General features: G+C 53.0%; 1 protein-coding gene across 1 annotated transcript in view; it reads right to left on the reverse strand.

Moving 5' to 3' along the window:
• Positions 1-2,046: 2,046 nt before the first annotated feature.
• The window catches only part of LOC105484707 (calcium voltage-gated channel subunit alpha1 S), a 74,839-nt gene continuing 54,168 nt past the window's right edge, over positions 2,047-22,717 (reverse strand). Inside the window, exons 27-44 of the mRNA XM_011746558.2 lie at positions 21,362-21,472; positions 20,586-20,669; positions 16,702-16,758; positions 15,664-15,792; positions 15,415-15,480; positions 14,765-14,856; positions 13,203-13,362; positions 12,609-12,736; positions 11,196-11,292; positions 10,794-10,896; positions 9,732-9,833; positions 9,323-9,447; positions 6,519-6,647; positions 5,474-5,724; positions 4,046-4,131; positions 3,161-3,252; positions 2,771-2,914; positions 2,047-2,624 (exon numbers count right to left, since the gene is read on the reverse strand). Of these exons, the coding sequence (XP_011744860.2) occupies positions 2,373-2,624; positions 2,771-2,914; positions 3,161-3,252; positions 4,046-4,131; positions 5,474-5,724; positions 6,519-6,647; positions 9,323-9,447; positions 9,732-9,833; positions 10,794-10,896; positions 11,196-11,292; positions 12,609-12,736; positions 13,203-13,362; positions 14,765-14,856; positions 15,415-15,480; positions 15,664-15,792; positions 16,702-16,758; positions 20,586-20,669; positions 21,362-21,472 (2,208 nt within the window). The 3' untranslated portion in view covers positions 2,047-2,372. The remainder of the gene's footprint in view (positions 2,625-2,770; positions 2,915-3,160; positions 3,253-4,045; positions 4,132-5,473; positions 5,725-6,518; positions 6,648-9,322; positions 9,448-9,731; positions 9,834-10,793; positions 10,897-11,195; positions 11,293-12,608; positions 12,737-13,202; positions 13,363-14,764; positions 14,857-15,414; positions 15,481-15,663; positions 15,793-16,701; positions 16,759-20,585; positions 20,670-21,361; positions 21,473-22,717) is intronic.

A 22,717-nucleotide genomic window follows, 5' to 3' on the forward strand; every position in this document is an offset into this window, starting at 1 on the left:
ATATGAACGTGTACTACAATGAGAAGAAAAGGTCAAGGAGACAGAGTCTACCCGAGAGGTAGGCAGGCCAAGGGAGAACTCCCAAGGAAGATTCAAGTTGGAACACTCGAGGGGTACGAGTAAATTCAGGAGATCTGACACTCGGGGGGAATTTCAGGCAGGGAGGAGGGTAAATTGTATCTCATGCTGCCTGGAAGTCAAGTAAGGTAAAGATGTAAGAGTCCACTGGGTTAGCAACCAGATAGTGACATTGGTGAGTGTGGTTTCAGAGAAGGGGTGGGGCAGAGGCAGACTGCCTAGAGAGGAGAAATGAGAATGGAAGGGGAAATAGAAATGTGGACAAGGAGACCATACAGGTAAGAAGTTTGGTCCTCAGTCAGGAGCAGTGGCTCACGCCTGTAATCTCAGCACTTTGGGAAGCTGAGGCGGGCGGATCACTTGAGGTCAGGAGTTCAAGACTAGCCTGGACAACATGACAAAACCCAGTTTCTACTAAAAATACAAAAATTAGCTGGGCGTAGTGGTGCACACCTGTAGTCTCAGCTACTCGGGAGGCTGAGAGAGGAGAATCACTTGAACGCAGGAGGTGGAGGTTGCAGTGAGCCGAGTTCATGCCACTGCACCCTAGCCTGGGTGCCAGAGTGAGACTCTGTCTTTAAAAAAAAAAAAAGGGTCAACAGATGATAGATCATAGATGACGGATGGATGGATGGAGGGAGGGAGGGAGGGATGGAGGGATGGATGGAAAAAGAGAGAGGGAGACAGAAATAGGGAAATAGGATGGCTGCAGAGTCAGTCTGCTAAGAGGGAGTCACCTGGAATGTGTTCCATGCAGCTAGAAGGGGCCTACAGAGAGGCAGAGAGAGGGGATAAGGGCTGGGGTAGAATCCGAGCAGCTGGCAGGAGAGCACTGGCTTCCACTGGGTCAGAAGGGAAGGAGGAGAATGCGACAGCAGAAACAGGAGGGTTCATCAGTGTGGGGACAGGAGCTGTGGGAGGAACCTTCTGGTAGCTTCTATTTTTTTTTGTGGAGAAGGGAGCAAAGCTAGCTGCTGGTGTTGGGGTTTGAGCAGAGAAGAGCATTGAGATTGCTGCACTGACAGGGACTAGGAAGCATTGGGGCCCTGTTGAGACTGGGGGCAGGGACGTACAGTGCATTGAGAGTGTGAGTGTCCCTGCCCTGCATGACTGATACCCTAGGCCTGGCTGAGAAGCCCAGAAGCTGCCTGGGGGTTCGCCAGGAGGCTGCACGGGGAGGCCAGTGTGGTTTCCACAGCAACAGCCACAGAGCAGGCGCTTGGCACAGGCTTAATGACGGAATGGCGAGAAGAGCAAGGAGTCCAGTGAAGGGGGAAGGATGCTGTGGGGACGCAGAGGCCCCGGCACAGAGTCCTGTCCTCGCCTCTGGCTGTGCACCCCAGGGCTGTCCCATCACCTCTCCATGCCTCCATTGCCTCATCTTTAATGTGGAATTCACACCTACCTCGCATGGTTGTGGTGGCAATGAAATGAATATTGTAACTGAAAGTGCTTTGTAAACATAACGTATTGCGGCCCCTGGCATGAGAGCAGGTGTGTAGGTGGCACACAGCAGGCACTTGGTAAACAGCAGCTACTGTTACTCATCGTTACTTGGTGTGGCTGAGAGGAGCCCTGGAGAATGTAGATCTTTGGTATTCAAGGCCATAAACAGGGGGCAGTTGAGGGCTCTGAGAGCCTGTGTTGGCAGTGGACTCTGGCCAATGCCTCACGGTCACAGCTTAGAAGATGTTTGGCATTGGTGTGACCTGGGGTGTGCGATTGCTTCTAAGGCCACCAGTCCTTCCTGGGGTTGCTTGGTCCCGGTCAGTGGACTTGGCTGTGGACTTCCAGGAGAACCCACAACAGGTCCCTCTCTGCCTCATGCAGAAAAAAATCCAGATGACCCCTCTGTCTTTCTCCATGCCCAGTCTCCCACGCCCATGGGGAGGGTTCCTGGGGAAGGGACTGGGGGAGAGGGAAACACAAGTGTAGAAGAGTCCAAAAAACTGGACAAGCAGAGGCCAGTTGCCAGTGTCACAGGCCTGGAGATTTTAATGTCCTGCAGGTGGGAGTGACCCTAGGCCAGACAGACACAGACACCAACTAGGCCTTTTTGAATGACATCAGAAGCTCCATCCAATCATGCCTCTTGCTGGTTGAGGGGCAGGGCCTGTCCAGCTACTTCCTCCCCACTTTTTGAGGTGGTTCCTGACCACCCCGCCTCAGGCCATGCATCTAGCTGCTGCGAGGGAGGGAGGCTGCTGTGGTGGGCTAGCCCTTCTCCACCCCAGTAACCTCCCCACCCCCATTGGTCATGCCAGCTCTAAGCCCATGCTGATGCTGTGTGGGCATCACAGCCTGGGAGGAATAAGGGTCTCCTGGGAGCCCTGGTGCTGGTCAAGGCTGCCCAGGGAGGAACCGAGGTTCAGGCATCCCAGGGAGCTAGCCATGCCCTCTGGGGCCTCTCGTCCTTTCAGTAGCTCTGTTGCCATGACCTCCACTTCCTCTGGTTCCATTTGGCAGGCATCTGCCAGGGCCTGGCCTGTTGCCATGATGAAGTTTGCATCAGCTGCCAAGGTGCCCAGGCCCCCTCGAACCAGAGCCTGCAGGGAGGAGAGGAGGCTGGGTGGGGTCTTCCTGGGGAGCCACCTTTGGGGACCTGCCTGTTGGCCCTACCCTCTCTCCATGCCAGGTCATCACAGGGCCACCGCTCAATGCAGCCACTGCTGTGACCCAGCCCCCGGCTCACCTCTTGGATCAGCAGGGTTGTAGCTGGTGCTGAGCACCTGGAAGTATTCTCCCCGGTGCTCCTGCTGTGGGGTGTCTCCTCGTGCAGAGACCCTGGTGTGGAGCTCCTTCTGTCCTCAGGCATGGGGGACTCCACCCTGGGGCACTGTTCCAAATGCACAAAAGCAAAGACCCCCACGGGGGTGCTGGAGCCCACCAATGAGCAAAATTCCAGATCATCTGAGGGCAGCTCAACCAAGATCCACGGAAAGGGGAGGATGAAGGGATCCCCTCCCTTCTGTACTATTGGACACATTGCTGCCCAGCCTTCCCCCGCCACAGTCCCACTCCAAGTATCAGGCCAGGCAGGGTCTCTGTATGGAGTTTGCTCCCAGGCCCCTGCCCCTGTTACCTGGCAGGGGGCAGGAGGTGCCTGGCCTCTGGGCATTGCCCTCTGGGTCATCAGTCCCTTTAGCTTCTCCACACAAGGTTTGCTGTGGGGTCCTGTGGGCAAGAAGGGGCAAGGATAAGAGGGGCTGCTGACTCCTGCCAGGAGCCACAAGTCAACAGAGGCTCGCTTGGCCAGCTAGCCACACTCTGTGAGCGCTCTGAGATTCTCACGGCTGCAGAAGATGTCTTAGAGGGTAGACACATGATGAGGCCCAGCCAACTCCAGGCCAGGCAGGGCTGCCCCAACTTTACTGGCCTGGTAGCTCTTCTTGAAGGTTTGGGAGAGGGGATAAGGGCCAGAGCCTCTGGCCAAGCTGGTTCTCTGTGGTCTCTGGGTGTGTGCACATTAATGTGAATGTGTGTTGGGAAACACAGCAGTATCCTTATTGCCACTAGCCCCCAGCCTCCCTGGGGCGCCTACTGTCACACAGCAGTCTAGATCATACTAGGAGGCTTCAATATCATTTGCGGAAGGGCCCCAGAGTCAAGACATCAGTGTGTCCAGGGGCTGCCCTTCCAGGGACCTGGGGCAATGTGGGGACTCCTGCGCTGGGGATGGTGTAGGGGGCTGGGTGAGTTTCCTGGGAGGCCAGCAGAGGGCCCTTTAGCATGCACGGGCTTTCCCCCTTCCACCTCATTCAGCCACCTAGATGGTGCCCTGCTTCCCCACCTGGACAAGAAGCTGGCCCTGATGGTTTTCCCATTCCAGGGCCCAGATGATTGCCATTGTAACAGGCTCCCAAGCCAGCCCTCCCAGCCAAGTTCCCAGACTCTAAGAAAAGAGTGGGGCTTCCCGGACTCCTCTGGAAGAAGACTCAAGCTTCTTAGACGCACAGAATGCACTGACCCAGGGCCCTGCAGGGTTGGCCAAGGGCTCCTCCTCTGATAGCAGATGTCTCTGTCTCTTCTGGGAACTCCCTTTCATAGTGGACACTGAAATGGAAGCAAGGCTGGGTAAACCAGAGAAGGCTGCTAGCTCTCTTGCCATCCCTGCCTCTCTGTGGCCCCAAACATCCTTTTCCCTTAGAGCCTGTACAAGGCCAACCTAGTATAGTAGCCATGACTCCAGGGCTGACCCTCCCACCAATGTGCCCCAGCCGGCCCTGACTCTCTAGGAGGAAGGAGCCCAGTGCATTCCTGACTCCACTCCTTTGCTCAGTTGCTCCCTCTACCCTTTCTACATTCTGTTCATCTTCCAAGGCCCAGCTGCAGCTTCCCAGCCTTTGGAACCCTGCTTCTCCATCTCGGCCACACACAGGATCACCTGAGGAGCTCAAAGGTGAGTGGTGGCTGTGTCCCATACCCAGCATCTGTGGTGAGGCCCAGGCCTTGGGATTTGCAGAAGCTCCCTGGATTATTTAATGTATAGCCAAGGCTGAGAACCATTCTAGGTCTTTCTAGCCCATGGTGATCCATACCCCCTCTGCACTCTCAGGACACTAAATCTCTGTAATTATTTGGTGTTTTTGTTTGTTTGTTTGTTTTGCTTTGTTTTGTTTTGTTTTTTTGAGGCAGAGTCTTGTTCTGTCACCCAGACTGGAGTGCAGTGGCACAATCGGCTCACTGCAATCTCCACCTCTTGAGTTCAAGAGATTCTTCTGCTTCAGCCTCCCGAGTAGCTGAGATTTCAGGCATGCACCACCACACCTAATTTTTTGTGTGTTTTTAGTAGAGATGGGATTTCAACATGTTGGTCAGGCTGGTCTTCAGCTCCTGACCTCAAGTGATCCATCTACCTCGGCCTCCCAAAGTGCTGGGACTACAGGCATGAGCCACCACACCCGGCCTCTGTGATTATTTGGTCCCAATCATATCACATAACATATCACCCAATCACAGATTATATTTAGTCTGCAGCCTAAGGTTGGTGAGACGGGAACCACCCAGCATGGCGGGATCTCCTTGGAACCTAAATCCAGTGATGGAACCTTATTGTCCACGGTCTTTTGTGGTATGTGCTACCACCAAAGGTCCTCTCCTAACCTATCATGTGTTCAATACATCTCAGCTCCTAGACTTGCTGAAGCCAACAGAATAAAAGAACCTCTCAGCATCGGGGCCAATACTGACATGACGTGAGGCTTCCCCCTGCTGGCCAAAGAAGCCTGTGCCCTCCAGGTCGGCCCTTACATTAAGGTTCAGGATGGATTGGGGCACAAAGGCAAGCAAAAGACACCCTACAACTTCGGGGTACCCTCTTCCAATCCAGCCTGCAACCTGCTGACATTGTCCTCCCAGTACCTCTACACCCAGGGATGGCAGTGGCCGCCACTACCTGGAAAACACATGGCTGTTGCTATGGTTGCTGTTGCCATAGGCAACATTGGCATTGGCATTGTTGGTATTGGCACGAGCCAGGGGGTTGGTGCGTGGATCTTGATGGAAGTCCTCCAAGAAGACCGGTGACTCCAGCTCTTCCATCTCTATCTCAGTAAACTGGAGGGGTCTCTGACTGGCCATGACGGGGGGCAGGGAGTTGGTCCTTTCCAGGAAGTTGTCCACCTGGCCAAACAGGCCTCCAGTCCTCTAGGGGCAAGGAGACAAGCAGTGACTAGGGGATGAGGACAAGGAGGGCATGGGGGGCTGTCACTCTGGGACAGTGGTGTTGGGAACAAGCGATAGTATTGGGAGACAAATCTTATAAGGCCAAAGGAGGATGGACTGAGTGGTGAGATCGAAAGAGGAGAATTCCCACCCTTAGAAAGTTCTTCGTTTGATGGGGTAGGCAGCACACACCTAAGGAGGTATATAGGGGACACAGGCACACAGAAGAGAAGTGTGGTGTAGGGGAGAGAGGGCTGAATTGGGAGTCTGCAGCATTGGGTTCTAGTCCCCTCTCTGAAACGGATTTACTAGGTGATATTGGACATCTCACATGATCTCTGTGGGCCACCATTTCCTCATGAATAACCCAAAAAGACCTAATTAGGTGTCATTAAAGACCTTCCAGCTCTAAAGTGTTATAAGAAACATCAGACAGCACTGAGGATGGACTGGCCTCAGTGGAGGCAGGCGGGGCATTTGATCCTGGAGGGCCTCTGGGAGATAGGTCGTTGCCTAGGGTTTGTGGGGAGGAAAGGGAAGGGGTGAGATTTGGTAGGGAAAGGCCGGAAAGGGTGTGTTGCATTTGACACCTCTAGTAGGTCAGGTCATTGATTCTGACTTCCAGGAGAGGTGGGTGGTGAGGTGGAGAGACGGAGAGGGATATCTTCAGCTCTCATGTCCCCCTGTCATGTGGCTGGGCTCCTGGCCCTCCTCTCTGTGAGACACTGCCACTTATGGTGTCTAGACCACTAGGGGTGCTCCTGGCTCTCCCTCACCCGGAATATTCCCTCCTCCATTGCAGCCTCCACCATGGCTCTCTCCAGCTCCTCCTCAGCAGCCAGGTCTCCTGAGACCGTGCGACGGATCTCGGGGGCTGCCTCTTCCTCAATGGTCCGCAGTCCTGCCTGGGGATGGCGAAGGGACTCAGTTATCTCTCCAGCCCAGGAGAGGAGACCAGAACCTCTTATTGTTTATTATTTATTTATTTATTTTGAGACAGAGTCTCACTCTGTTGCCCAGGCTGGAGTGCAGTGGCACAATCTGAGCTCACTGCAACCTCCGCCTCCCAGGTTCAAGTGATTCTCCTGCCTCAGCCTCCTGAGTAGCTGGGATTACAGGCATGTGCCACCATGCCCTGCTAATGCTTGTATTTTTAGTACAGATGGGGTTTCACCATGTTGGCCAGGCTGGTCTCGAACTCCTGACCTTGTGATCTGCCCACTTGGCCTCTCAAAGTGCTAGGATTACAGGCATGAGCCACCATACCTGGCTAGAACCACTTTCTGTGGCTTACTTGTTTCTTATCACTGTACCCAGGGCTCTCCTGAAGCCCCAGCCTAGGCCCCACTCTCCCTCTTGGGTTATTGAATGTCTCAGGTACCTGAGAGGCCACCAGGTTCTGCTCTGGCCTCTGGGATAGCCCACACCTTAATTGTTCCCAATGAGTCATCTCTTGACCCCATGGGTGAAAATTTCATGCCCTTCCCAGGCTTCCAGTTTGAGAAGTGTTCTTACTCAGTACAGTCTTCTAGATTAGTGATCTCTATTGATTGCATATGTCATATATATATATATAGTTGGTCAAAGTTAATATCACCAGTAATGGGACAAGTCAAGACTGGTGTCACCTAATAGCTTGTAATGAAAACATAGCATCATTTCTGTGGCATTCTTATCCAAGGTGCATATCCTAGTAATCAGACAAACCCCATTTGAGGGACATACTGACTTGCAGTCTTCAAAAGTGTCAAGGTCATGTCAAGGAAAGACTGAGGAACTCTTCCAGATGGAAGAGATTAAAGAGATATGGCAAATCAATGCACTGTGATTCTGGATTGGATCCTTTTGCTATAAAGGACATTTATTGGGACCGCAAGTGAAATTTGAATGGGGTCTGAGGATTAGAATGTAGTAATGTATCAGCCTGGCATGGTGACTCACACCTATAATCCCAGCACTTTGAGAAGCCGAGGCAGGCAGATTACTTGAAGTCAGGAGTTCGAGACCAGCCTGGCCAACATAGCAAAACCCTGTCTCTACTAAATATACAAAAAGTAGCCTGGCGTGGTGGTGTGTGCCTGTAATCCTAGCTATTCAGGAAGCTGAGGCATGAGAATGGCTTGAATCCAGGAGGCGGAGGTTGCAGCGAGCCAAGATCTTGCCACTGCACTCCAGCCTGGGCGACAGAGCGAGACTCTATCTCAAAAACAAACAAACAAACAAGACAAAAAGAAAGCATCAGTGTTAATTTCCTGATTTTGGTAGTTATGTTGTGGTTACATAGAAGAATTATGCAGGATAACGCCCTTGTAATACACATTTTGCCTTGAATACACATAATGCCTTGAAATATGCATTAAAGTGTTTTTGGATGATGGAACATCATTTTGGAGTTACTCTCAGATGGTTCAGAAAAAAAAGGTTTTGTGTTATACTTGCAACTTTTTAAAAGTATGATATTATTTCAAAATAAAAATAGCCATTGAAATAAATTTTTGAGCACAGCTCAAATGCATGTGTATTTGGGGGATTTATAAATTATATGCATTACAATGAACACAAAAATAGAAATAAAACCAGAAAAGTTAAAACATAAAAGTTCTAATATTTTCTTTTCACATCCAATGGGAAATTTTTTTTTAATTTATTTATCTTTTGAGATGGAGTCTTACTCTGTCACCCTTGCTGGAGCGCAGTAGTGCAATCTCGCCTCACTGCAACCTCTGCCTCCCGGGTTCCAGTGATCCTCCCACCTCAGCCTCCCAAATAGCTGGGATTAGAAGTGTATGCCACCATGCCCAGCTAATTTTTGTAATTTTAGTAACGATGGGGTTCTACCATCTTGCCCAGGCTGGTCTTGAACCCCTGACCTCAAGTGATCCACCCTTCTCAGCCTCCCAAAGTGCTGGGATTACAGGTGTGAGCCGCCGCACCTGGACCCATACCCAGTGGGACATTTTAAGAGCTCTTCGTGGATCGCCTTTCTTTAGAGACCACTGTTCTTTTTTTTTTCTTTTGAGACACAGTCTCACTCTGTCGCCCAGGCTGGGGTTCAGTGTCTCAGTCTCAGCTCACTGCAACCTCCGCTTCCAGGGTCAAGCGATTCTCATGCTTCAGCCTCCTGAGTAGCTGGGCTTACAGGCACATGCCACTACACCCAACTAATTTTTGTGTTTTTGGTAGAGATGGGGTTTCGCCATGTTGGTCAGGCTGTTCTTGAACTCCTGTCCTCAAGTGATCCACCTGCCTCGGCCTCCCAAAGTGCTGGGATTATAGGCGTGAGACACCGCACCTGACCTAGAGACCACTGTTTGTGTCTAACTTGTTTCTTCTTCGAACAAATCCTATTTTATTTGGTCTTATCATCCAGAGATGAAGTGCCCCTGGTTCTTTTTTTGAGGTTGAAACATCTTCAATCGTGGACTATCCAGAACTGTCTTGACATTTTTTCACTCTTCTGGGCTTCCTTTGTCCTTCTATGTCTCCATCATTGGCCCCTCAAGGACATGGAAGGATAACTAGAGTCTGGAGACCTGGCTCAGTCAGGGAGCCCCTTGGAACGTACCTGGATTGGGCTTACCTGGATCTGTACAATGTCCTTCTTGGGCCGATAGCCATAATACTCCTCCTGGCGCTTCATGAACTTCCGGAAGTGCTCCTGGATGAGGAATGTGGCGTAGAACTTCCCCACTGTCACCTCATCATCTGCAGAGGAGCCAACAAGAGATGCCCTGAAGGCTGGTGGGAACCTGACACTGGTTCAGAGTGGGAGCCAGCTGTAGCCAGGCCCGGGCATGCGAGCAATCCCTTGTCTTGCTGACTTGCTCACTGGGCACTTTCCATCCTGAGGTTAGATGCCCGTGGGCTCTACCTAAGGCATTTATAGAGGGTTTAGTCCATTCTCAGATTCCCATGGGGCTCCTTGGAGAAGCTCCCCAACCCCATTCCTTGGCTGTTCCTGGACTCTGGTTCCCCAAAGCAGCACCTACCTCCTATTGGAGGGATGACCTGGTCCAAGAGCTTCATGCTGGTTCTCTTCCAGATCTTCTTGATGATGGCCCTCAGCTCCTCATTGGCCTGCTCAAAGTTACCTGGAGCAGGAGAAAGGCAAAGAGGCCAAAAATTATCCAGATCACACCAACTGCACTTGACAAGGCCACCCAGTTCTTTCTGAACCTCTCAGCCAGCCAGTCATTTACTACGAAACATTGGCTGAGTTTTGTGGCAGCTGCCTTGCGGGTTCTCGCAATGATGGGAGGGCATCACTGTCCCCCTGAGGCAGCCCACCTCTTGGGTCATGTACTTTCTCCCCACAGGCCTTGGCTTCCAGTGCCCAGAGTGGTTGGTTTTACAGGCTGTCATCTCCTGCTCTTTTTCCAAAATCTTTCAATTCCCAAGGAAATGTGGTCTGTCCCAAATACCCCCAGGCAGACTCGCTGCAGCTCTAACCTGCTCCTTCCTGACTCCTGGCCTTCCTCATCTTGCCCTCCTAATGAAGCTTACCCTGAGGTTGTCTCAGAACCCTGCAGTGGTCCCCGTGTGCCGATGGACCTGATACAACTGGAGACTTGAGCTTGATACAGTGGGAGCCCTGAGCAAGGGCTCAGAGACAATACTAAGACCCCACCCTGATTCCTTCCCCTGCTCCCACCATGCCTGTCTTCCCAGTAGGTGAGGACCTGCAGGTTTAGTGGAGTCGAATGTGGACTCCCGTCAGCCTGCCCAGTGCTGCCTGAGAACCTCCTCTGCTCCTGCTCAGAGCCAAACTACAGGGCACTCCTGACCCCTGTGCTAGCACTGGCCCTTCTCTGGTCCCCAGACACAGCTGAGGAGTGTGGGAACAGACACTTGATGATCTTTGCCCTGCAGAGAACCCTCAGACTCCCTCTGAGCCCTGAGGGGCATGAGGACTTTGTGCCCATGGCCTAGGGTCTTCCCTCTGCTTCTTCCCACAGTTGAGAGCAATCTTGAGCTCTGAGAATCTGGCAGAATCTGTGCCAGGAACAGCCTCTGGGAGAAAGGAGGGGGCTCACATTGGAAGGCTCTCTCACCTTCCGTCTTGATCTTGAGTGCTGTGCGGACCAGGGCGAAGAGTGTGGCATTGAAGGTGACTGTGCCGTCACTGTTCAGGGGCATGTTCATGCCCACCAGCCGCTGTGCAGGGAGAGGCAGTGGCTTGCTGCTGAGCTGGGACAAGCTTGGCAAGTCATCCTCACCCAGTCTGTGGGCTGGGAGGGGATGGGACATGAGGGCTGGGGGTGTCGGCTGACGAGGACAGACAGAATGATGAGTTGGGTGACATTGTTGAGACTTTAGGTCCTCCAGGAGGAACCTGGGGACCCAGGAGATTCCGGCTCTAAAATGCTTCATTCCATCAGGTCCTCACCAGCTTCCCTGTGTCTCGGTGACTCTTCCCCTCCCTGGGGCCACCCATCCCTGGCAGCTCTGGTTACCTTACAAGCTACGCGATGTGGGCAGAACTTCCCAAAGCCCAGAGGGGGCTGAATCCTTCTCAGCAGGGTCACCACGTCCAGGTGTTTGATCCTCCCCCTGCAGGAGGACACACAGACTTATGTACCTGGTACCCTCCTCTGCTGCCGGAACCTTTCTGCTCAGAGGATGGGCAAAGGGAAAGACAGCCAGGAAACAGGGGAGCATTTCCTTATTTTCCAACTGTGTTTAGGAAGTGGGAGCCCAGTTCCCTTTTAAAAGAAGAGACAATGTTAGGATTAACTGTTGTCTACAAAATGGGTACCCAAAATAAGCTCTCTCTTTTGGGGCGTTCCCTCGGATATCGGATCTCCAGGTCTGGAATCCAGCCCTCATTTTCCCCATCAGGACCTTTCTTAGGTTTTGGTCAAGTTAATAGCGCCTCTTGGGCTGTATTAATAGAAGGAGAGGGTATAGATCAAGGGAGGTGGAAGCCCACTTCCAGAGACTGGTCCAGAGCTGGAAACCACATTTTCACTGGCACCGTGATTCCCAGAATAGACATAAAACAGAACAACCAGGGAGGTCAGAAAACAGAACAACCAGGGAGGTCAGATCAAAAGACAAGCATGGCAAGAGCAGCTTGTGAGTGTTGCCTGAGAAAAATCATTTTGGAAGGTCCTACTGGCTTCCTCTTTTCTTTGATGGGGCGGGGGGCCTGTGAAAAAGAGATGAAACATTCCCCGCCTGTCTCCAGAGGGCTGAGTGAGGACTTGTGGGTGACTGGTAGAGGCAAGTAGGTTTGGCTCCTGCTGATGGAGGCACTTTAAAGCATGGTTGCTATGGCACCAGACAGACCTGCGTTGAATCTTGGCACCATCTCTTACTAGCTGCATGGCCTGGGGCAATTTACTTAACCTCTCTGAACCTCAGTTTCCTCATCTGAGACAGACCATTGGGAGATGCATATTTCCTATTGGGAAGTAAAGTAAGAGAGCCGCGCTCTCCAAGCTTTAAAGTGCATACGAATGTCCCGAGGCTCACGTTCAGAGCAATGCAAGAGTCTGACTCAGTCAGTCTGGGAGGGGCCTGGGACTCTGCATTTTAATCAAGCTCCAATTCTGCTGGTCCGAGGACCACACTTTGATTTGGGGTCTAGAGTGTCTAGTGAGGTATAGAGCTTCCTACTCCTAGGAGTGTTCAGGCAGGAGCTGGATGACCATTTCTCAATAAAGTCAAGGGTGTTTCCATCCTGGGAAGCTGTAGGATTCCTTCCAACCTGGAGAGACTCTGATTCTCTGGTCTGAGACCTCGGATAAATGAAGGGGGAAGGAGAAGCCCACTCATACTGAATAAACTGGTGAGTGACTCCCTGTGAGACACTAGGAAGGGTCTAGGAAGGAGGGCCCAGCACAGAGCCTACAGACTGGACTCACTTAGCCTCCGGGTCATACTCTGCCCAGATGGCCTTGAACTCATCCAGGTGATGAGGGCCCAGGATGGACCAGTCCCGGGTGAGGTAGTCAAAATTGTCCATGATGACAGCCACAAAGAGGTTGATGACCTGCAAGAGAAGAACCAAGGAGTCCCAACACAGAAAGGCAGGTGGTCCAGGGTTAGGGTCGCAGAGCTGGGAGGTGTCCACTGGCCTACAACTTCTCACTACCTGTGCTCTTGGTTCTAGCCCTTCTGAACCACCCACATGGCACACACAGCAATGCTCCGTCATGTCTCTGTGCTCTTGCACAGACAGTGCCCTCTGGCCTTGCTAAATTCCTTTTAATGAGTGCTAACCCAAACAAGAAAAAAGGTAAGAACTTTTGGCAACCTCTCTAGAGTGTGAAAAAGCACCCAGGAAACAAAGCCACACTCAGGATGACCGGAACCAGGGACAACCTAACTAGAGCTTCCTGTGTCCCCGAGATGAATCCCAGGAGAGGTGGAAGTTGGCCAGGAAGGGGCAAATAGGCTCCCCCATGCCTCAGTGCATCAAAGCCCTCTCCCCATCCCCCAGGCCCGCAGTGTCTCACCAGGAAGGCGCAGAGCATGTAGAAGCTGATGAAGTAGTAGTATGCAAAGTTGGTGCCACATGTGTACTCCTCCCCTGGGGCGTAGTCCGACTCTGGGTCACACAGCTTCCCATAGCTGCAGGCCAGTAGGATCTCCTGCCAGGCCTCACCTGTTGCACACCTAGAGGACAGAAGAGGCTCCTGTCACCTATCTGCTCCTGCCTGGCCCCGCAGGAGGCTGGCAGCCAGGTGGGAGCAGGGTGTGGACAGATGAGCAAAATGGGGCTGTTGCCCAAAGGTAGGGAGGTCCGATCTTCATGTTCACCATGTAGCTCAGTGTGAGCTGGGCCTGTTTCTCCTCTGTGCTGCAGCCCTCATGGGCTGTTACAAGCAGGAGCTAAACTTTAGAGAAGAGGGCAAAGTCAATCTATGATTCAAGTTACTAGAGGGATGCACTGTTCTGACCAAAGCAAGGCAGGGTCAGATGTCACGGAGGCCTCAGAGAGGTTAACTGACTGCACTCTCTGAGGTAACCCCACAGTTGAACCCAACTGGCTGAATTCAACTGCCACCCACTCTAACTGAGTCACAAAAGCAGGCTTAGATTTCACACCTTGTGGATGTGTTGCTATCGAGTGAAGAATCTCAATGCATCCGAGGTGCATATGCATGACATGTTTGCATTTTTCCCGTAACCGCTACCACCTGCTCTGTAGATAACCTCCCTCCAGCTGGGAAGAAGTGTCTCCCCTAGTCACATTCAGCCAGACTGCATAACTTCCCACGCCTTTGTATCTAATGACTGTCTCACTTCAGCTAGCTCTCTTCCTTCCTGGAGCAGGCAGTGCAGGGTGGCCTCGGGTTTGGAGTTGAGTGCAGAGCCAGGGGCGAGGTGGGAATATCCACCTAACACAGTGAGGTGGCGGTCTCCTTTTCACAGGCCATAAGGGCTGCAGGCTGCTGTGACCTCATGGAGCCTTCAACAGGCTGTGCCAAGAAGGGGCCGTGGGTGTGGGTGTCCCTAGGCCTTGTCTGGTCTCAGTGGAGCATTCCACTGTGGGCCAGGAAGCTCACCTCTCTCACCTGGCTCCTGCACACCCAGCAGGCCTGCAGCCCAGGATCCTCGGTTGCAATCCACGCTCTAGCTCCTGTGCCCTGGCGAAGCATAGGCCCCTGCGCCCTACCTGTGGCAGCACCCCCAACCCCATCTGGTTCTTTGCTCTGCCTTTCCCTGCATTCCTGCTCATGCTCCGGGAGCGACAAGGGCAAATGTCCAGGAGAAGATATTTCACCCTGTCTTTTGCTTCACGGGGATGAGATGGGAGGAGAACGCAGCACTTCACTCAGTGGAGGAGCCCAGTGCAAAACAAGGCTGTGGGGCCACTTGTTGAAAAACAATGAATATCTTCAAGACAGTGACAGCAGAGCATGCAACCAAGCAGGGGACCCTTCTGAGTGTAGGGCCCGGTGTGGCTGCACAGGTCACACACCCATGAAGCCAGCCCTGGCTCCAGTGCAGATTACAACAGAGCAGAGGCTGACTGGTCAGTGGGGTGGGGGTGGGGGCGGTGGGAGACACGTGCCTGAAGAGCAGCAGCACAGCTTGTGGGAAGGTCTGGAAGTTGTTGTTCCGGTTTATTTGGGTCCCATCCACCAAGGCGATCTTCCCAAACATCTGCAAGTCACAAAGGGCCCTGACTGTGGAACCTAGATTCAAGTGTCCCCTCAGCTTATACCCCACTGCGTCTCTTGCCTGACCCCCACTTTCGCCCCTACTTCCCCAAAATTCCATTCATTACAGGCCACATCAGACCTGAAGCCAAAAAAATGGGATTATTTTCTAGGTCAGGTAAAGTTCTTCCCAGCAAGCCAAAGAAAAGTAGGAGGGTAGACCCGTTTTCCCAGCAGCAAGCAGACCTGACGAGTCAATGTGTGGGGGAAGGGCTCTCAGGGGAGGGTAGACAGAGGCCACCCAGGCCTCTAGTCGGGCCTTAGAGACACAGCTTGGCCCCTGCTCTCCACCCACATGCCCAGGTTTCTCCTGGATGGCATCCAAGCATCTCACACTCCAGCCATCCACGATCAGGGAGGTTGCCCCTCCTTCTTTCTCATGAGCAAGGCAGGGAGGGCAGAGGGTCCAGCCCGTGTGCTGCTCAGGCTCCTCAGGGTCCACTGATGGCCCCTCTAACCTGGCCAAGATTCATGCTTTGGCCTGGGCCCACCTGCCTCTCACCTGCATGCCGATGACAGCGTAGATGAAGAAGAGCATGACGATGAGCAGAGCCACGTAGGGTAGGGCCTGCAGGGCGGGCGGGAGCACCAGTCAGTGTCTTAGGGCTCCACTGTGTGTCTGCAGCCCTGCCCTCTGTTAGCTCCCCAGGCTTTGCCCTGCCCCGGGCTCCCCTGGGGCCCACCCTGGGCTGAGGCAGATGTCCCTAGTGGCCTCCCCAGGTACGTGCAGTTTCCAGGGTCCCTGTTGCACCTGGAAGGACTTGATGAACGTCCACAGGAGGGTGCGCACTCCCTCTGCCCGGCTCAGCAGCTTGATCAGCCTCATGACACGGAACAGGCGGAAGAAGGCACTGGAGATGCGGGCACTCTCATCTGGGTCCTGCGGGGCAGCAGCCCCAGAGGTCAGTCTGGGGGCAGCACCTCAGAGGGGTAAGGGGCAGGGCGGGGAGGGAGGTGCACTGTGTGTGTTGGGGAGATGTTTGTGGAAGGCTCCAGCCCCACCTCTGGCCCCTGCTGTCCACTAGTTCGGGACCATCCTCAGGCGCAGGGCTCTGGGGCTGTTCAGCTGGGAGGCAGGGAAGAGGACGTGGGGCACCAGGCAGTGTGGTGAAGCCCACACTTGGGAGCAGTGGCAGGGATTTGCCCCGGGGTGTGGCTGCACCCAGGCCCACTGCCTGCCCTCTCTGACCTCCTGCACATTTCACTATCTTCTCAAGCTGCCACAGAGTCAAGGACCCTGGTGGCCCTCCTAGGGCCCCTCCCCAGCATCCTCCCAGTGCGAAGATTTCCCAAAGCTTGGCTGCTCTATTGCCATAAACTCAATGTGGCTACTCCCCATCACTCCCACCCCACACGCGGCTGTTCTAAGCCAGGCAAGCCTCTAATCTTGTGCCAGCCTTAGACACACGAATTACTCTGGAAGGGGAAAGCTGTCCCTGCTCTGCTTCCTGTGTCCTCAAAGGCCTTGTGCCCAATGAACTGTCACTAAGGTCCTTTGCCAGCGGTCACAGTTCTCTCTGGACTGTGTTTCCATCTGCGTAGATGATGCCAGAGAGAACCCACACTCCATCTCCCAGGGCTCTGAGGAAGCTGCTATATCCATGCACACTTGACTGCAGAGCCTCTGCCCCAACCCGAGCCTAGCCTGGGTCCTCAGCGGGCCTGCCCTGGGGAGGGAGCCCTGAGTGCTGATCCACCCCATGCAATCCACGCAGCCAGGCCCATGCATGCAAGTGGCAGGGCAGGAGCTGGTGAGCGTGCCGGGCAGGCTCGTGCAGCCTGAAATTACAACGTTCCCGCAGCCTCCACCCAGGCAATACAGTCCCCCGCTGGAGGCCAGGAAAGTCTGTGGAGAAAAGAGACGAGGGGAGGGGAAGGAGAGGAGAGAGAGGAGGAGGGACACGTGGGAGGGAGGTGAAGAGACGTGTCAGAAAGGACAGACACACAGAAGAGTTAAAGAGAAAAAGACAGAGGCAGGGGCTAAAGACCCCACGTGGCTGTCAATCAGGGGCGGGGTGGGTGGGAGTGAGGACTGAAGCTCTGTGGGAACTGTGAGGCAAGAGGCAGGGACGAGAAAATAAGAAGGGGAGGGAAGGCTGGACACAGACAGGTCCCTTCTCATTTTGGAAATGCAGCTACCGGTGGCAAGGGTTTGGGTTTTTCTTATGTGTTTGGGTTATGTAATGCTGGGGATGTCCCTAACAAGGGCGTGTTGGAAAATGCCTGCTCATTGTAAATGGATTCACATCTTTAGTGCCCTGAGGCCAGGGTCCAGGCCTCTGTGGAAGTCCCATCTCCCAGGGGCACACTCCTCTGGGGGAGTCTGAGATCCCCACAGCAGATGTTTCTCTGCCCCGGACTGGATCTGGGACCAAGGCTGCTATCTCAGTAGTCAGGCTCTTGAAGAGCAGGTGGGGAGGTGTGTGGGAGCAATTTCTTCCTATTTATTCCCTTGGGCCACACTTCATGTGACACCCTTGTTCTGGAGCCCTGGGTCAAAAGAAGTCATTGTTTTATCTTCCAATTATCCACAGGTAGACTGATCCCTGGCATACTGGTCTTCCCATTAAACAACACCGTTTGGGGCAGATTTTCCCTGGACTACTGGTTCTCAACCCTGGATGCATGTCAGAATCACCTGAAGAACTCAAAAAATTCACATGTCTTTGCTGGGTCTCCACTTAGGTCAATTAAGTCAGCTTCTAGGGGATGGGACCTGGCTTCAGAAGTTTAAAGACACCCCAGGTGATTCTCATATGCAAGCAAGGATGATGACCAGTGTTCTATACCTGTGCTATCCAATATGGTAGCCACTAGTCACATGTGACTATTTGAATTACAATGAAAATTGAATAAAACCAGAAATCGGTTCCTCAGTTCCTCTAGCCACTTTTCCAGTGACAAGTAGACATGTGTGGCTAGAGGCTACTCTATTGGACAGGGCAGACCATTTCTGTCCTTGCAGAAAGTTCTAACCAATGTGCTCCCCCTAGCCCTTTCCCTGGTTTGTACATCAGGTATGTAAATCAACCTTCACGTGACTTTAAGCAGACACTACTGGTAAGGGACATCTGCTAAAAATCAAATAAAAACCAGTGACACCCTCCTGGCCTCCACCACCAAAGACACCGTTTTGATATATCCAGGCTTCCCCTACACAGACCTCAGATTTTAACAAGTAACTATTTTTAGCTTGGGCTGTTTATTTTGGCTGTTTAGATTTCTCTGCTCTGGCTGTGCTGGTGAGAAGTGCTGCTGTCAAACCATGGAGCCTTTTGGGATACTATTTCCCAGCAAAAACTGAGTGTGGATGGAAATACACAACACACACACAGAGACACACACACACACACACGCGCATTGGTTTTGCTCAGAGCCCACCCTGGCCCTCACTAGCTCAGCGCCCCCAGGGGATCTGAGCAGATGGGGTTGTCTGTCACTGTTCTGTGCATGGAGAGTGAACAGGATTCCCACCCTGGTCCTCCCCTAGCACATCAGACAGCTGGTGTGACAGCCAAGTCCCCACTCCCTGCCAGAGCTCAGCCTCAGCTGAGGGCTCCTTCCTCAGAGACTCCAGACTTTTCCTCAGCTGTTCCTCTCACCCACACCCCACCTCAGGCATCTCCAGTGCTCATCTTTCCACCCCATCCCCAACTCACCCTAAGGTTCACCCCACAGGCTGGCACAGCCAAAGGGCTTTCCGTTGAGCAGTGGGCAGTTCAGAAGAAAGCCCTATGCATGGCTGAGCCCCTAGCTTTAGGGCCAGTCCCCTGCTGGGATCCCTCATGGCCAGGCCAGCCAGCTTTCTGACATCCCACCCTGGCTCAGAAAGAAGAATGCTCATCTTTTCTCTCTTCCCCTGTGTCCCTCCTAGGATGCCACTTGGGCAACTGTTTTTTGATTTTGGCCTCTGACTCTCGGATAGTCTCCGCCCTCCATCGTTGCAGCAACCTGCAGCTGCAGACCCACGGCAAGGCAGCCTCTGGAGGGTTCCGCTTCTAAGACCTTGAATGTGGACCTCTCCAGCTGGAACTGCCTCCCTGCTCCTTTCATCCCCCTCACAAGGCAGGTCCTGCTGCTGTTTCTCATTCCACCGCCAAGGCCTCATCCCCTTGGTCCAGATCCTGGGAGCCTTCCTATCAGCTCAACCTTCAAAATAGATCCAGACATGGATCCCTTCTCACGGTCTCCACAGCCAGCCCCGGCCCCCATCGCCTCTCACCTGGATCACTGTGGGAACCGCCTGACTGCTCTCACTGGCTCAGCCCTCGTGTCCCCTGCAGTTTAGCTTGTTCACAACACAGCAGCCACAGTGATTGTTTTAGAACTAAAGTCTATTCTCACTTAAACCCTCCAAAGGGCTCTCGTCTCCCTCAGAATAAAATCCAAGATGGTAACCGTGGCCTTCAAGGGCCTAGATGATTTGGCCCCTGCCTTCTCTCTCCTACCTCATCTCCACCACTCTCTCACCTCATCTCCACCACTCTCTCCTCCAGCTACAAGGGCCTCCTGCTCTTCCTCCAACTCAGCAAGTACCATCCTGCTGCAGGGCCTTTGCACTGGCCTCCTGTTCTGCCAGCACTCTGGCCCCCATTCTGGCATGGCTCATGCCCTTGCTTTCTTCAGGTCTCTGCTACAGTGTCATATGGACACCACCCTCCCATGCTCTTCCACTCTAAGCCCCTATTTCCCTTTATGTTTCTGTATAATACTATGTATTTGTCATACCTGTCATATTAGGGATTGATTTATTTATTGCCAGTTTGTTCCACAATTTTGTTCACTGCTGTATCTCAGCAGCAAGAACCTAGCCTGGCACACGGGAGGTGCCCAGTACATATTTGAGAAATGAATGAGTGAGTCTTCTAACCGGGTCTCTTAATTTTAGTCATTCTGACTTCCTGTCGCTCACCTCCAGGCTAGCTTTTTAGAAGCAGAGCTCTAAGGGCTCAGCGTGGTGGCTCACACCTGTAATCCCAGCACTTTGGGAGGCTGAGGCATGTGGAGCACTTGAGCCCAGGAATTGGAGACCAGCCTGGGCAACACGGTGAGACCCCATCTGCATATTCCAAAAACATATTTTTAAAAAAGAAGTAGGACTCTAATCCTCCCACTGCCCTGTTTAAAAACCTTTAGTGACTTTCCACTGCCTGCTCCATAAAGCTGAAGCCCCCTCTCACCGCTTAGCTCTCCAGCCTCGCCCTCTCCGTTCTCGTGTCTGCATGTTCTTATGCTTCCGCTAAATTGGACCACTCAGCATGCCCTGAACCTTCTTTGCATTTCCTGCTCTGTGCCTCTCCTACAATAGTCCTGCCTGAGGTGCTTGTTCTCCTCTCCAACTCCAGTCACCACCTTCCTTTCCTTCAGGCAGATGGCACCACCTCCATGAAGCCTTCTCTGACCACCCCACTCAGAGATGACTTTCCTTTCCATTACAGCTCTTGCCTTTGATAGTGTAGTAGGTACACCCATGGTGTCTCTCTGGTATCTGAGTTATCTCTTCGCCCAGCAGGATGATAGTCCCTTGAGGGGAGAAGCCACGACTTGTCATTCCATCTTTTTAATCCCTGGGGTTCCATGTTGCACACACAGTGGGCAACCCACAAATATCTGTGGACTGAACACATGCTCTTGGACCCACGCTAGTGATGGCTCTGCCTGCCTGATACTCACGTCGATCTCGCTGAGGATGACATCAATGATGCTGCCAATGACAATCAGGAAGTCAAACACATTCCAGGGGTCTCCAAAGTAACCCTGGGAGGGAAAAGGATGGAAGAGTGAGGGGGTGAGCTTTGGGAGAAAGGAACTCTGGCTGCTAGCAGAGGACAGTGTCCCACTCGAGTTAATGTGGAGCTGCGGGTCAGGTCAAGGTGGGGTGCTCTGACTCCACCTCCCTACTGGTGCTCCAGTGGGCTCCCCCACTCCAACCCTCCTCTTCCCTTTGCTCTTTATTTCCCCTCCTCCAGAGCAGAAAGTAGTGGGGGGGGGAGGGGAGAATTGTTGAGATCTCAGGATTTGGGGTCCTGGTCCAGATAGAGATATCTTTCATCTCCTGAACCCCACTGAACATCCTGTCTGGGGCTTGACAGTGCAGAACTGACAGGGCTGTGCTGGGAACCATGGGAATGGCCTTGAGAATCAAAGAGACAAGGCAAGATTTTCCCCCAGCCCTGGGCCTGTTCTTCAGAAACTTCGGGGCAGGCGAGAATGTAAGAGAAGCTCAAAGGAAGAGGCACCCAGAGTCTTTCTGTCATCAGTCAATTCTGGCTGCATGAAGATTTGCCTGCCCTGTGTCTGAAGGTGGAAGTGGGCAAAGGAGCAAGTTGGGAGCAGAAGTGCTGGGCAAAAGGGCCCTGATAGGATGAGGGATGGGGTGGATGTTCCACTGGAAGGCCCCACCCCCCCAGCCCCAGCTTCTCAACTGGCCCTGCAGCCCCCACACTTACCCTGGCCTTGAAGGCCATGAGCTTGAGGATCATCTCCAGGGTGAAGATGATAGTGAAGGCCACATTGAGGATGTCTGAAATGTGGTTCATCTGCTCTGACTGGTTGTAGTGCTGTGGAGGGGACACAGGAACAGTGGGTCAGGGGGGCTGGGTTTGCCCACCCTGTAGATTGCATTCCCAGAGCCCCTGCCTCTTCCTGGGCAGGCCCCAACCCTTTCTTGGGCCCCCTGCTCACCTTGTTTTAGCTCAGAAAACTAGAAGCTGCTTTGGCAATCCCCTGAGTTCCACCAAATTTTATGAACATCCTCCTCCTACCCCCCTACCACAAAAGAGGTAAACACAGGAGGGGAGGGGCTCCAATTCCAAGTCCTGTCGAGTGTGTTCATTTACATGCAGGGCTGCAGGGCCAGAGCTTGTTTACATATCAGATCTGGGAGGACGAGCATGGGAGGTCGTCCAGGCAGGGCTCTGTGACAGGTTCTGTTTAGTCATTTGGGTACAGGACTAGGAAAGAAGACCCCTGGGTTCCACAGTCCGTGTTATCACTGTCTACTAGTGGGAAACCGAGAGCTCACCAAGCTTACTGTGTCTGCACACCACCCCCAGTGATGGGGAGGCACGATGGTGAGGCCCCTGTCACCCACCACTATGACCCTCCTTAAATCTACTTCCTTGTAAGTTTTCCCAGAGATCTCTGACTGTTTTATTAGAAAGTGGATGAAATTCTACCTCTTCCACAAAACCTTCCAGGTAGTTTGGGAGGATCCGATGACTGCCTCCACCCTGCCCTGCCTCGGCAGGACTGTCCAATTCTGCTGCCTGACTTGGCCCCAAACACAAGGCAGTGCTGATGATCCTCTGCGACCTGGGCCTCCTGGCTCAATGATTGTCTTTCCATATCATCATGACCTAGCAGTGTGTGTTCTTTTTTTTTTTTTTTTTTTTTTTTGAGGCAGAGTCTCGCTCTGTCGCCCGGGCTGGAGTGCAGTGACGTGATCTGGGCTCACTGCAAGCTCCGCCTTCTGGGTTCCCGCCATTCTCCCGCCTCAGCCTCCTGAGTAGCTGGGACTACAGGCACCCGCCACCACGCCCGGCTAATTTTTTGTATTTTTAGTAGAGATGGGGTTTCACTATGTTGGCCAGGATGGTCTTGATATCCTGACCTCGTGATCTGCCCGCCTCGGGCTTCCAAAGTGCTGGGATTACAGGTGTGAGCCACCGCGCCCGGCCTGCAGTGTGTGCTCTTATCATTGGGTGTGTCTCGGGCTTTTACGAGCAGGAAGCCTAGCTGCACCATCCTATTTATACAGGGCTTAAGGAATCAGATGCTTAACCAAGGCTTGATAACGATGCTGC

Source organism: Macaca nemestrina, chromosome 1 (assembly GCF_043159975.1).
Source record: "Macaca nemestrina isolate mMacNem1 chromosome 1, mMacNem.hap1, whole genome shotgun sequence".
Lineage (NCBI taxonomy): Eukaryota > Metazoa > Chordata > Mammalia > Primates > Cercopithecidae > Macaca > Macaca nemestrina.